Here is a 14,949-nt window from a genome sequence, read left to right as displayed (position 1 = left end):
CGAACAAGGACAAAGACCAGCGCGCTTTGTCCTAAAACAAGTAGCGCCAGCCCGGATAACAAAGTTGATAGCGGGCGCTTGGGATGTCAAGACCACCGTCTGTCGCTGTGGCAACCACGTCCCATCCACGCACGAACCTAAACCGGCTACAGAGGGAAGGTCCCAAAAGCAACGCCTGGACACACCTTCGGCCCAGCCTCCTACACCACGGACTTAAAAAACACTGGACACTGAGATAACACAGATTTGCTGCTCGGAAACATTTTCTATGTAGCCTTGTTTTGGATTTAGCATTGTCCCTCAGTCGTCTGTTTTTGCTTTGTTTTTGACCATTGTCGACGAATAAATTGTCAACCTGCTTTCGGTGAGTCTTTTTCAAACTTTTGGAAGATGGAGTCAGTACAAAGGGTTAACACAGGAACGCGAGTTTTGCTTCCTCCCGGTTTGGCTCACGGGGGCGGTAAACAGCAGAGCACCATTTCCGTTTGGCTGCCGCCGTTTCTGTGCAGCTTTTGGCCGGGGGGACTAAATTCCAACACAACTATATGTCGGCCTCTGAATGAAAAGGGACTCTGTGGTAGGATACCCAGGAAGACCCCACTTACATAGCAAACCCCATAGCAGACCCCACCAAGAGACATAAAAAAGCCAGGCTGGAGTTCGCCAAAACCTACCTGAGAAAGCCAAAAACGTTTTGGAAGAATGTTCTCTGGTCAGATGAGACAAAAGGCATCACCATAAGAGTTTACAGGGGAAAAAAACAATGCCTTCAAAGAACAGAACCCGGTCCCCACAGTCAAACATGGCGGAGGTTCCCTGGTGTTTTGGGGTTGCTTTGCTCTCTCAAGCACTGGACTGCTTGGTCGTGTGCATGGCATTATGAGGTCTGAAGACTACCAACAAATTTTGCAGCATAATGTAGGGCCTAGTGTGAGAAAACTGGGTCTCCCTCAGAGGTTATGGGTCTTCCAGCAGGACAATGACCCAAAACACACTTAAAAAAGCACTAGAAAATGGTTTGCGAGAAAGCACTGGAGACTTTTAAAGTGGCCAGCAATGAGTCCAGATCTGAATCCCATAGAACACCTGTGGAGACATCTGAAAATGGCAGTTTGGAGAAGGCACCCTTCAAATCTTAGAGACGTGGAGCAGTTTGCCACAGAAAAATGGTCTACAATTCCAGCAGAGCATTGGAAGAATCTCATTGATGGATACCAGAAGCGGTTGTTTGCAGTTATTTTGTCCAAAGGTTGTGCTACCAAGTATTAGGCTGAGGGTGCCAATACTTTTGTCCGGCCCATTTTTGGAGTTTTGTGTAAAGTTATAATGATTTATTTTTCCATTGTCTTTTGTTTTTTTTCATTGCCAGCAAAATAAATGAAGATGTAACTACCAAAGCATTTGTAATTGCAATCATTTTCTGGGAGAAAGTGAGCATTATCTGACAGAATTGCAAGGATGCCAATACTTTTGGCCAGCAGTGTAGGATCTTTTCATTTACACTTGGCAAGTGTACTTACAAAAGGGCAGGTGTATAGTTTCTTCTGCCCTTGGAATTTATATTCAAAATTTTAAAGGTGTCTGACACAGTGGCCAATAGGTGCTTTCGTACTGTAGCAACTATCCGCAGTTCCTTGAACCTTTTGGGGGTGTATTTACTGTAGGTGCTGAGAAAAAAAAAAAAACATATTTAAAAAAATAACAATAAAAATCAAACATTGTCAGCGGTTACTCAAAATGTTACTAATTACTTGAGTATTCTTTTCACCAAATACTTTTTTTTACGTGTGGCGGAAAACACAGACAAGACTGAAAAAGCAGTTTCTACTCTTGCAATCCTCTTTAAAAGAAACTGCTGTATTTTAAGCCAAAACAACTGTTGTGTTTGATAGAACAATATGTCTATATGCTGCCATAGCAGATACATGGAGCATTAAGCCCCCGAACTATTTTTAATTTGTCCGTTTTACCCTGGAAACCCCTGTTTACAGACGTTGTTTTTGTTTGAACCCAGCCATGAAAACAACGTAAGTAATCATATTTATTATTCAAAACCTCTGTCCTTTTTAGCTTAGAATCATTTATTGATGTCTAATATTTTGTTTAAAAATATATATTCACCCGAATATTTCAAATTTTTAAACAAACTACGTCACAATGAAAAAAATGGCGTCTGTAAAAAAGTCACAGATATCTACCTCATAACTACCTCTTAATTGTATTTTTTTGTTATTGTCACATTTGCCCCGATATCTTAGCTGATAATCGATCCAAAGAAAAATTGAAAAAAAAAAAAAACGTTTAAAAGGGAATATATATGAATAAGAAAATCTCAACCACTCCTTGATGTCTGCGATTTCTTCATCGCAACCCTTGTTATATTACCATGTTTCACCCATAGAATCCTCCCAAAATCCAGCTGTGGCCTTTCACAGCTGTGTCTCGACACTCAGTGATACATGCGACATGGAGTTTTTGGATCGAAACAAGGTAAGTACGCGATAATATCTCGTTTAAGTCATGGCGTCTGTAATTCTGCTCTCGCATGCTCTCACCTCCAGATAGGGTTTTGCTGTTTAATTTATTATTTTTTTTTTTAAATGCCTTCTTGTTTAAAAATTTTCTTCCCCCCAAAAATTGAGATTTTAAGCTTTCCAATGATGTATCACACATGCATATCAGACAATTTTGAAAGTTAGCCATATTAGGGGTCTCCGAGCGAAAACTTCAAGTCACCTGAGTGTTTTCCAAAGTGTACTTGAGTACGTTTTTGGATGATGACTACCCAGACAGCAGACCGAAGTTGGAAAGATGCTGGATCAATATTCCACTGTCTATCTCATATCGTTGAATCAACGTCACTTTTGCACCCTCAATTAATGTTGTTTGAATGTTGAAAACCTTTTAAAACCTAAACGTAATTTCGACAATTAATAATATTGGAACAACGCTGAAAATGCCCGCTCATCCATAATTCAATGACTTTTCAATCATATTTCCCGGTCAATCATAAATCAACTATTTGTCATTTATCAACTATAAAACAATATTACCCCACCATCGCCTGACATACCCTAGAACATTGTTGTATCAACGTCACTTGACGTCGAAAATTTCGATGTCAACCATACTGATGATTTTGATGGAAAATCAACATTTGTTCAATGTCGCTCTGTTATCTGGGTACTTTTACTTAAATTATATTATTTTGAAGTAATGCTACTCTTACCGGAATACAATTTTCAGCTACTCTACCCAGCTCTGATATATGGGATCCAGGAGGCCATGTCTTTGCACGCTTGCTGATTTTACGAAGGAAAAAAAACCAAACAAACAAAAAAAAAAAGAATTCAACATCATGCGATCGGACTAATGCGTATGAGCAAATTGCGATGGCGATGTGCAAACAATATATTGTGCAGCCCTACTCAAAGTCAAATGGACCTGAGAATGGACACTGCAGATACAAAAATATATTTTTGGGGGAATAATTCACCCAAACTCCTTATCTCTCAGCTCCCCTGGAGAATCTTGCGGTGTGTTATTTACAAACAATAACTCGAGTAATTGGATTAGAAAAACGATTCGAATTAAATTTTGCTGGTTCGAGTATTCGTTTGATTAGTGTTGTAATGGTTTGTTTTGAAAGTGTTTGCATTTAGTTTTATTGATTTGGGTGGATACGCTGCCCTTCAGTGGCAACAGTGAATATTAGAGGTGTGCAAAATTTCCGATTCTTAGATTATTCGCGATTCGGCCGTGGAAGATTCGAGCACGATTCACAAACATCCAAATTCCGATTCACGGCTCTAGCTCAACTCATGCCACGAGATTAAAAAAGACAACAACATACCTGACTGCTGCCGAAAAGCTGCTACAAAGTACATCCACATAATGTTACGGTAGATATCCTTTATATAGGACTAGATGCATTCTAGATTCGGTAGCGTTAGCAGCACATCTACAAAAAGCTAGATGCGGGCGTTAGTAAACGGCCGCCATCTTAAAGCAGTACACTTCCCCGCAAGGCTGTTGTAGCGAACCTAATTAACTTTTTATCGAAAATACTCCCAAATCGGTAAAATATTGAGTTGAATCTAGCTTTAAAATAGTTTTAAAACTTTCACATGTCGAAAATAGACAAAACGGAAATTATGGAATAACGGGAGCAATTTTAACAACTTTAACAGTTGATTCACAAAATTAAATTAATTGAATGTAGTTTAAAGCTGCCGATACAGAATGGGGGCTGGAGTTTTTTATTTACTGTTATTTTTGTATATTTGTTTACTCCTATGTGTTAACTTGATACTGAAATAGTAGTTTGGTTTAGCCTGAGAGTATTTTTGAACAATTTTGGAACTAGTGTACAAAACATTTATAAAAAAATAATAATAATAATAAAAAATAAAAAAAAAGGAGGAGGGTGCATCAATAATCGTTTTATAATCGAATCGGAGCCTCTGAATCGTAATCGTAATCGAATCGTTAGGTGCCCAAAGATTCCCAGCTCTAGTGAATAAGACATAACTCATTTAAAATTGCTCAATCCCGCTGCTCCCTTCTAAGACCAACATAAGGTAAGTTTTTGATTGAGCTAATGTTTTTTTAATGCATTCGTAATTTAGTTTATAGGTATATTTAGCTGTTTGTGGTATTTGTGGAAATATGTGTTTGAATCATTTTTTAAGAGCATTGTTAAAAAAAAAAAAAAAAAAGTTAACATTTTATAACATTTAAGCTAGCGGATTTTTGCTATGTAAGTTAGCGATTTGTTCTTTACTTGTTCTTACATCCTCATTTATTTATAGATTTTTATACCGATTGAGGCTCAGCTCAGGTATTTTAATGTTCCTGATTAGATTACTCGATTATTCGAACTAACTAGTTTTTCGATTAATTGACTACTAAAATAATCGATAGCTGCAGCCTTAATTGTAATCAAGGGCATAGGTTTGGTCTATGTACACTTTTTGCTGGGGACGGGACATTAAGACTAAACAGACTGGGTGAACAGGGGTCAGGGCCACATTTCTCACCAATATGAACCTAATTAATTGATAGGCTAAATGATCAATGCAAAATAAATCTGTATTGACTTATACTAACTCATTTGTATTGGTGATACACCGATTCAAACCTTTGTTTTCAAAAACTACCAAAGAAACATTTTGAAAACTTCCAGAATAAATGTCTGAATTTTATTAGCAAATCTAAATTACAATATTTGAACATATACAAGAAATTCTACCTTGTTAATCATCAGTTAACTATCTATAAAGGGGTAAGCCTTAGTTCACTACATTTCTCACACTTTAACGTTAACAGTAAAAAACATAAATAAGGACATTTCTCTCAACGCATCTTCCTCCTAAAGTTCGAGAAATTCACACAGATTAATGTTATGCTATCTCTGATGCAGGTCAGACTTTCAGTAGCAAAATTAGCGGTGTGTTCCCCACCTCTACAACATTGATGTCTTTTTACGTTACTTACAGCGGCTGCTGCTAGCGGGAAAAAACCTCAAATATCCCTCGTCTTAGAAGGGGCGGAGGCAGCATGTTGTATTTCTGTTGAGCTGTGAATGCGTGTGTGTGTGTTCAAGTCATCAGCCAATCAAATGTGCGTTTGAGGGGAAAAACTGACCATAATGAAAGTACAGTAATTCACTTCATAATGTTTGGGTAATTTATATTCTTACAACATATGGTAAGACAATCTAAATTACTGTAGATATACAACTGAACTCATTATATAATGCAAATAAGGTTGCTTAAAAGTTGATAGGGGCAATTTCAGCATTCTGACAAGTTGGTAGTGTTATATCCCTCCCATCCCTATGCAAACCTACGCCCTTGATTGTAATGGCAACCGTTTGTCCCTGGAAGACAAATCTGAAGACCACAGTGACACGTAAGAGATTTGTGTAGTTTTGAGTCAGTCGCGTGTGGCCATACTCACACATGAGAATGCTGAAAGCCATTACTGCAAGGAGTCCTTGAAGGAAGATCCCAAACGAGTCCATCAGTGCGCCATTCTCACAACCCCTGCTATCAGTTGCAGAGGTCGGGCCCGAGGACGTGTTGCTGAGGGACACTGCAGACAGTCCTGCCCCGTCACTCCGCTCGGACAGTGTGTGCAGTCCACTATCAGCCATCGTTTAAAAACTATGGACCAAATAATGAGGGGAGACACTTGGGAATGTTTCTCCTGCCTCACAGGCCGTGGACTACTCAGTCCTCCCCGGCTACGGCAGATGTTGGTCAGCTAATCGATAGAGTAAGCGGCCCAATCTTGTGGAAGAGCTGGAGACCTCTCATGCTTATTCTCCGGATTCAGACATGACTGAAATACTTCTAAACTCAAAGAGCAACCGGGAACTTTTAAATTAACGTCGTTCTGTAACATCTAGAGCAACTTAAAAATGTTCGGCGGACATTGATTCAGCAACTCAACCGAGTCACTGAGCCTAACCTAAGTGATTTAGATGTAGTAGTCATGTTTTTTACTTCAATAATAAGCTCATTAAATAAGAGAGAAGAACTAAGCGACCAAAATCGCACAAGAGTCAGAGTGATGCATCTTTACTAGCGTCACTACTTAGCTGCAAGGCTAACTATTCAGAACCGGCTAAGCTATCATAAACAAACCCCGTTTCTTGTTGAAGACGTCGATAGCACTTGTTTACGCGCAAAAAAATCGACAAGAGTGCTTGTTCGGTTGGCTCCCAGAAGGTGCACAAAATATGTGGGGAAAAAATAAATTGCAGGACATGACTCGGTTGCATCCTGCAGCTTCCCTACACAGCCCAGTGGCCACTCATGTTGACAGATGTAAACTCACGTGACATCAAAGCATACGCGAAAGGTACTCTGGGAAATGAAGTAAACAAAAAGGGTTCTCAGCTATATCCATTTCTTCTGATACCAAATTAGTAGAATACTTTGTTCAATTGCTGTTTATTCTTTAAATAAAAATGCTTAAACAGCGAATTAAAAAAAAAAAAAAAAAAGTATCGATTGCAGGGGCGTTACCAGGGGGTCCGTGGTGGACAGTGCCCACCCACAGACACGCTCTGCCCACCCAAAGAAAACTGGATGCAGTACTAATGGCAGTCTGGGCACCGCGTATGGTACATCATTCATATAGTACTGATGTGTTCTAAGTTTTAACCTTTGCGTTGTTACCTCCACTTTCATCTTAAAAAAAAAAAAAAAAAGTTGGTTTTGTTCCTAGAGGGCGCTACACACATTTATGCATATTTAGATTTTTTTTTTTTTTAAATTATTTTTTTTTTAATTTACATTTTATCTAAGTTTTCACCAGTGTTCACCTGGCTGTTGAGTTTGGTGAGTTTTGAAGCATTCTGTGGGGGTCAAAGCATTGGCGGGACAAAGAATGACTGCTAGGGGGCGCTTGTCGCTACATAGTGTATTTGGAATTTGTCTTTACAAAGTATCAAACATTGCACCTGTCTTGACCTGCCCGCCGATTTTGGTGCATGTTGAAGCATTCTAAGGAGGTCAAATTGAGCTCAAAGGGGCTGCGGAACAAAGAATAATTATAATAATAATACTCGTGAGGAAAAAGCAGCATGGAAAATGAATGAATGAATGAATGAATGAATAATAAAACCGAGGAACCGCAATAGGTTACCGAAAAAAAAACATTGTCACCTGCATGTCCATACTGCTCAGTTATGGATGTGTTCTAAGTCAAATAAAATCAAATCAATCTTTATTTGTTTAGACCAAATCACAACAACAGTTATCTCAAGGAGAAAAAAATACCGGTACATGTTTTAAGGTGCCGTAGCTTTACGCTGGATTTCGACCTACTTGAGCATTGTTTTTTTTTTTTTTTTTGCCCCTAAATCTAAAGGTTTTTTGATGTGAAAGCCAAAAAAAAAAAAAAAAAAATCACAGTAAATAACAACAGGAACACGTTTATTGAATGATTCATTCTTTACATAGCGTCCCAATGATTTAAATCAGTCGGTTAATTTCTCACATAACGCTACGTTAATCAAAAAATAAATTAGGTGTAAATTGGCTCCAATGATCATGGGAATATTGCTCCAAATAAACTATGTCTGATTGAAAGTTTAAAATATTCTGTGCAATAAAACATTTATAGAATATTTCCACATTGCTTGTTAAGAGTATTTACCGCAGTTATTCTTTAAGTACCCTGTTGCACTAAAGATATTTGTGTACACTAATACGTCACAAATCTGTATTGCTATACATTGCATGAATTTACTTGTGCCTGCATCACACCCCTGTATTATAACTACAGTAATAGCATTTTTTTCAATTAAAGCAGATCATATCATTTCATGAAAATCCCTATCATGACCATTTCAAGATGTTTTTGCAAAGTGTATTGCATTTGACTTCACATTGACAAGTGCTGTGACAATGCACAGTTGGAATTTTTGAACGTAAGGAGATTTGCTTTTTTCAAGTGCTTACATTATATCCATGACGTACAACATCCAGTTTGACACCATCTTTTTTTACACTTTGGCTAGAATAGTGTATGAGTGTACCAGAATAGGGGGAAAGCAGTTTCAGCCTTGACACAACAATATCAAACATTCACAAGCATGTATGACAAAAAATGAATTTTAAAAAAAAAAAGGCTTTTTGACAGCCTCAAAAATTACCTTGTATTCAAAACACAATTTAAAGGGCCTCTTTTATGCATCAAACATTGGCACTTCATAGTCCTAAAAATTATCTGCAGAAAAATGTTCTTGAAACGGACTCAGAATTCACGTCAGACTGTAGTTTTGTGGCACACTATTGAACTTAACCCCCCTCATCCATTGTTTTTACGAAATTTTGATCAATTTGTATTGCTGTGGAACAAACTTTTTAATCTTAAGTGTAAGGACCAGAGCACATTTCATTGATATTTGGACTGGGCTACAGTAGCTGTGAGTGTGCTTTTTTTTTTTTTCGCCATCTATGCGCCGGGTTTGATAAACTCTAATGTGCATATCCTTGTGAATTTGAAAAGGAGTTTGGTTAGGTGATGCATCGTGTTTGCTTTTAGCTGTCTGATTTTAGAAGTTAACTCACTGACTGCCATTGGTGATGGATGTCCAATATTTTTAATGTGTAACACTTGGAGTTCTGCTAGTCTCAAACTCATTTAAATTCGCAACACAAGGATGAAAGGAGCCACATGATTGGACATCTATCATTGTCAATGGCAACAGCTGTTTGGACGGACAGGAGCATCGAGCTTGAGGAAGATGCTATAGACTCCTTTATTATATTATTATTCTTAAACTGCTGAGGCTAGACATCAGTGATCTCACCTTGTCAATACTTCAAAGTTCCTGCACGTATTTTTAATGCAGTCAGTCTTGGTGTACAGACTTTCTGTGACATCACAGATTCTAGTGGATCCAAAGGGACGTTTCAGCTACTTATATTTACAGATTTTTCAAAAACAGACTGATATTGAAAATGAATGCCAGTATCATTTTCCTGAGCAAAAATTACATTAGGTGAGCTTGTGAGAAAATGGACTGGATTTGTACTGTAGGCCCTTAACTCGATATCTGCCATTGACCGTGGGAGACGTCCAAACCATTTGAACTGTGAGGACAGCAAGTCCTCCTGGTCCAAATATAATTGGAGGTCTAGTGACAGTCTTAACTGAACTTCACAGCTTACAGGCCCTGATTGGACGATTTATCATCAATGGCACTGAGAGTTTATAGCTAGAGGAAAGCTTTAGGGCAACCCTTCATTTTATTTCAGTCCTTTCCTGAATAGGGTTTTATTTACCCTGTGCAGCATTTTTTTGAACTTGTACTTTTGTACTATTTTGTCCTTTCTTTCTTGAACACCTTGGAACTTGAAAGTTAATGTTGCTTATTTAGCTTCCTTCTGTTGTTGTCCAACACCACATAGTTCAGTGTTTAGGAGGATATCCAGTGTAAGCAAGATCTAAATGCGAAATGATTTTTTTTTAAAGTACTGTATTAATATATAGTCCATTTTTTGTTTATGGTCCTTCAGCTACGTGGCAAACTGTTGATAAAACGCCAGTTTGACTCTCTCAATGTGGTGGCACAGCTTGATGGCCGGTCCCAGCTTCAAGTCCATACACTCCTGCACAGTTGGCAGGTTGAGCAGCAGGAGAGCCTGTCCGTCGATCTCCTACAGACAAAAAATATGACATTTGGATTAGCGTTAACAAGAAGAACACTTGCGTGCATGCGTCTCTGTGTGTAAGTCCTACTTGATCCATGAAAATGCGTGCTAGAGGTGCGCAGTCCGTAGTTCTGATGAAACGAACCACATCAGTCACGCTCCATTCTAGTGGGCTGGTGTCTAAGCACAACTTTTGAGGAGGTTCTGTCTTTGATGTCTGCAAAATAAAATCAACCCAACATATTGTGGTGCTGTCCAATGGAAATCCAAATACACTAGTTTGATGTTCATATTAGGGCTGTCAAAATTATCGCATTAACGGGCGGTAACAAATTTTTTAAATTAATCACGTTAAAATATTTGACGCAATTAATGCACATACCCCGCTCAAACAGATTAAAATGACAGCACAGGCTCATGTGCACTTGTTACTTGTGTTTTTTTGGGAGTTTTGTCGCCCTCTGCTGGCGCTTGGGTGCGAATGATTTTATGGGTTCAGCACCATGAGAATTGTGTAATTATTGACATCAACAATGGCGAGCTACTAGTTTATTTTTTTATTGAAAATTTTACAAATTTTATTAAAACGAAAACATTAAGAGGGGTTTAATATAAAATTTCTATAACTTGCACTAACATTATCTTTTAAAAACAACAAGTCTTTCTATCCATGGATCGCTTTAACAGAATGTTAATGTTAATGCCATTTTGTTGATTTATTGTTAAAATAAACTAATACAGTACTTATGTACAGTATGTTGAATGTATATATACATATTGTGTCTTATCTTCCCATTCCAACAATAATTTACAGAAAAATATGGCATATTATATAGATGGTTTGAAGTGCGATTAATTACGATTAATTAATTTTTAAGCTGTGATTAACTCGATTGAAAATTTTAATCGTTTGACAGCCCTAGTTCATGTCGATTGAAAATTTTAATCGTTTGACAGCCCTAGTTCATATCGATGAAATCATTAGTGAAACTCAATAGCCGACCGCACAAATGTTATTGTTAGATCGCAAGGCTGCGTGGCGTCAACGTCGTAAACCGGAAGGGAGTCAACATAGAAGTGACCCCGCATACAACCCGTTAGTACTGCTTGTTTTCTGCCGGTAATCTTTCAAAAAAGAACATGCCGAGTAAACACTTCTGCTATGGAACTTGTAGAAACGACTGTTGACATTACGACATAGGGAAGGTGTGGAAGCTGTCTTGTCAACTGATGGTAAAGTCTATGATTTCGTTTATGATAAATGCTGTACACTGATATGCTACATTAAAAGGCCCAACATTTATCCTACCTGCCCACAGAATAAATACATTTGACAAAATTATACCACACCACATAAGAAAAAAAGAGATGAAATTCCTTACTACCTTTGGTGAAGGAGGATGGTTCTCATCATCAGAGAAAGAGGGCGAACGGGGTTTCCTGCGCCGACGTGTGGGTCTGGGTGTAGTAGGTGGTGATGGGGACGGTGTGGGAGGCTGGGACTTTTCTACTGATTGTTCAGAATCATCTTGGAGATCATCCTGCAGTTCTGAGCCAGAGTCTTCACTTAGGGAGTCATCTTCATCAAGATCCTCTTCTTCGCCACTTCCCTGTAAATCACAAAAAAAGGAGGTTAATGCTCTGTTCGCACAGATTCAATGAAAGTGGTACAGATACTGTATGATCATCCTACAAATTAGATATTCAAGTATTTTTCATGTTTTTCTCAATCATGAATGGAAAACTTTAGCCAACATGGTGATGGCTAAAGAAATGATAATAAAAGCCTGCACCAACTGTACACAAAATGTCAAATGGGAAGGGAGTTCACCTGTGGAGAGCCAGCAGGAGTGTTATCGACCGATGTTGAAGAGCGTCTCTTTTTATGCACAAAGAGCTGCTTCCTTCTCTTCCTCCTCCTTCCCCTTCTTTTCACTCCAGCCTCGAGGTTTGAGTGGCCTCCAGGCGGACGGCCCACACGTTTGCTCTTCTTCTTTCCGTAGTAATACGCTGGTGGCAAGACAACAGACTGTAAAACTGCATGCATGCCAGCCTGACCTTGTATTGTCGTCATTCAAGTTTTGTATGAGAATTTATCATACAAAACAAACACTTATCATATGAATGTAAATAGCAAAGTAGGCCTAAAGTACAAATATTTGCAGGGGAACCTTTAGACAAGTGTTTTTCAACCGGTGTGCCTTGAGAGATTGTCAGGCGAGAAATTATCCAATATTGCATTTTTTAATTTTTTTTTTAATGTCGTCGGGTGGATTTGCAGAAGGAAGGACTAGGTAGAAAGTTTCGGTTGTGTGCAAATGTGGGAGGTTTTGCTGCTCGGATTTCTAGCCACCTTGCTGTCCACGACAATGCAGACCCCAGCACGTCTACTGTACGTCATTGGATTAAACTCATCAAGTGTCGATATACACAAAAGTGTTCCTTCTATTTTATCCATATGTGACGACCGTTAATCCTCCCCCTGTGTTTAATTCCAACACATTGTCGAGGACAGTAAGGTGGCTGATGGCTAGAATTCCGAGCAGTTTTTGAACGCGACACGAGGAGCTGTTCAACAGCGCGATGGTGCCAAGCAACCTTAAAAGTCATCTCCAAACAAAACACCCGTCGCTTCAAAACAAGTCGATGGATTATTTTTTTCACCTTTGTGAAAACAGAGAAACAGGCCATTTTTTTTTTTTTTGAAAACTCTAAAAGTTAATGAGAAAGCCTTTACAGCCAGTTACCTTGTTACTGAACTTGTTGCTAAATTCAAAAAGTCCCACACTCTGGCAGAGAAATTAATACTACCTGCCTGCAAATTAATTGTCAGCGAGATGCTCGGCCCTGATGCGGTTAAAGACATTGCTAAAGTCACTGTCAGATAAGTCTGAGCTTTTCAAGCCTAACTGTGATAAATAAAATAAAAACAGACAAAGAGCTGTTGAAGAAGAGCTTCGTGTGAGTCTTTCTTCAATTCCAGCCAGAATATCGGCTTTGTGTTCATCTAAACAGGCTCAAGTCACACTGCGTTAGAATAAATATTGAGAAATTATTGGATAATTAAATATACTGTACAGGAAGTAATTTTGGAACATTTTTGGTTTGTGGTGTGCCTATGTAAAAACGTGCCATGACTCAGAAAAGGTTCAAAAACACTGCATTAGATAGACACACACACACAGGTATGCCCAAAACATCTCCAGATTTGTGATTTACACACATGCACACGCACATTGGAAAATCCACGAATGTTGGGACAGCATCTCCATCCATGTGTTGATCCTACTTACTGTACTTGGTCTTTGTGAGGATGGAGCAGTTCTCTGAGCAATGCTCCAGAACCATACGAGGTCCAAACAGGTTGGGACAGCACTCTAACTTGATGCAAGTCTTCCTGCAGAAGTCTGCCACTCGATCTGCAGTGCGGACGATTTCCACTGTGGCTCGGTAGCTTTTTCCCTTGTATCTGAAAAAGAGAGTAGCACTTATTTCTCTTGTGTTCTGAGTACAATTTCAAGAAAGCATGTGTGCTAGAGCTGAGGGCACTTGGACTATTCCTGTTTTTCTTAAAAGAGCTGGAGTAATCGCATAATTCAAATTTAAGTTTTCAATACAGCTATTTTAGTTAGCAATTCAGATTCAGTTCCCAATGGCACAAATTTCAGCTAATACTACGAGTGGAAAATAAAACGAAAATGTGTTTCCTCTCACTTGGCTTTGAGAGTCTCTCCATGACCTTGCCAGCGACTCTCCTGATCCAACTGCAACTCCCTTAGCACTCGGCTTGGCTTGTATGCAGAGTTGATGAGAAGAGTCAAAACCTGAATTAAAAGTAAAACATGTAATAATTGATGGTTTTCTGTATTTTGGGGCATTCGCTGGGTTTATCTTTATTGATGTCATAATGTAGCTATATTAAGGAAGTACAGTGGTACCTCTACAAACTAAGTTAATTCGTTCCATTCGTACCTTGTTTGTAAGTCGACATGGTCAAATGTCGAGCAGGATTTTCCCATTACACATAGTAAAACAAATTATATATATAAAAAAAAAATCGGAATAATAATTTAATAATTAAATAATTCCTGTAATAATATAACGAATTGGGTTCTAATGTGGTGGATGTGCATACCTGTCAAGTTGTACGGTTTCGGCGTAATTTGTACAAGTCAGCACTGATTTTTAAATGCGTACGCCGTACCTTCATAATCTTGACGTTTTTCGTGCATTAAGTTTTTTTTTCTCCGTTCGGATTTTGTCACCGCTTCAGCAACGAGACAATGTGCGTTACTATGCGTTACTACGTTGGTTGAATGACGCGAGAAAAGTCAGAGACATGGAGAAAAATGAGCGGGAGTGGGAAAGGGGGAGTTGTGACGCCATTGCAAACGCGATGCTAGGCTAAGTGGCTCCAATAATACCTGACTGTAGCCGACAGCCTACAAACTACGGTAGATATCACATGTATATGAACTAGATGTGAAATGATACACTTGCCAGCGTTGGTAAACAGCCGCCATTTTAAAGCAGTAGACTTCTCAGAAAGGCTCTTTTGTAGTGAACCTTCCTAGCAAACCTAGGTAACCTTTCATCTAAAATACTCCTAAATCGGCAAAATCTTGACTTGAATCTATCGTTAAATGATGAAACTGTTTTAAAACTTTCACATGTCGAAAGTAGGCAGTAAGGAACTAATGCAAAAACGGGAGCAATTTTAACAACTTTAACGGTTAATTCACAACATTAAATGAATTCCAAACATAGCAAAGGTTAC

The 14,949-nt window shown here is 38.6% G+C and overlaps 2 protein-coding genes across 6 annotated transcripts in view; both read right to left on the bottom strand.

Moving 5' to 3' along the window:
• stimate (STIM activating enhance) overlaps positions 1 to 6,856 on the bottom strand; it is a 34,845-nt gene extending 27,989 nt beyond the window's left edge. Inside the window, exon 1 of the mRNA XM_057846107.1 lies at positions 5,962 to 6,856. Coding sequence (XP_057702090.1) covers positions 5,962 to 6,157 — 196 coding nt within the window. The 5' untranslated portion in view covers positions 6,158 to 6,856. The remainder of the gene's footprint in view (positions 1 to 5,961) is intronic.
• A 1,039-nt stretch (positions 6,857 to 7,895) lies between these two features.
• sfmbt1 (Scm like with four mbt domains 1) overlaps positions 7,896 to 14,949 on the bottom strand; it is a 46,291-nt gene continuing 39,237 nt past the window's right edge. For all 5 annotated transcript variants that reach the window (XM_057845427.1, XM_057845426.1, XM_057845428.1 and 2 more), the window contains 6 exons: positions 13,887 to 13,996; positions 13,466 to 13,641; positions 12,004 to 12,182; positions 11,558 to 11,782; positions 10,261 to 10,389; positions 7,896 to 10,178 (listed from right to left, as the gene is read on the bottom strand). In XM_057845427.1, the coding sequence (XP_057701410.1) occupies positions 10,038 to 10,178; positions 10,261 to 10,389; positions 11,558 to 11,782; positions 12,004 to 12,182; positions 13,466 to 13,641; positions 13,887 to 13,996 (960 nt within the window). In that variant the 3' untranslated portion in view covers positions 7,896 to 10,037. The remainder of the gene's footprint in view (positions 10,179 to 10,260; positions 10,390 to 11,557; positions 11,783 to 12,003; positions 12,183 to 13,465; positions 13,642 to 13,886; positions 13,997 to 14,949) is intronic.

This window comes from Corythoichthys intestinalis, chromosome 9, assembly GCF_030265065.1.
Source record: "Corythoichthys intestinalis isolate RoL2023-P3 chromosome 9, ASM3026506v1, whole genome shotgun sequence".
Classification (NCBI taxonomy): Eukaryota; Metazoa; Chordata; class Actinopteri; order Syngnathiformes; family Syngnathidae; genus Corythoichthys; species Corythoichthys intestinalis.
This window is presented reverse-complemented; position numbering and strand designations above follow the sequence as displayed.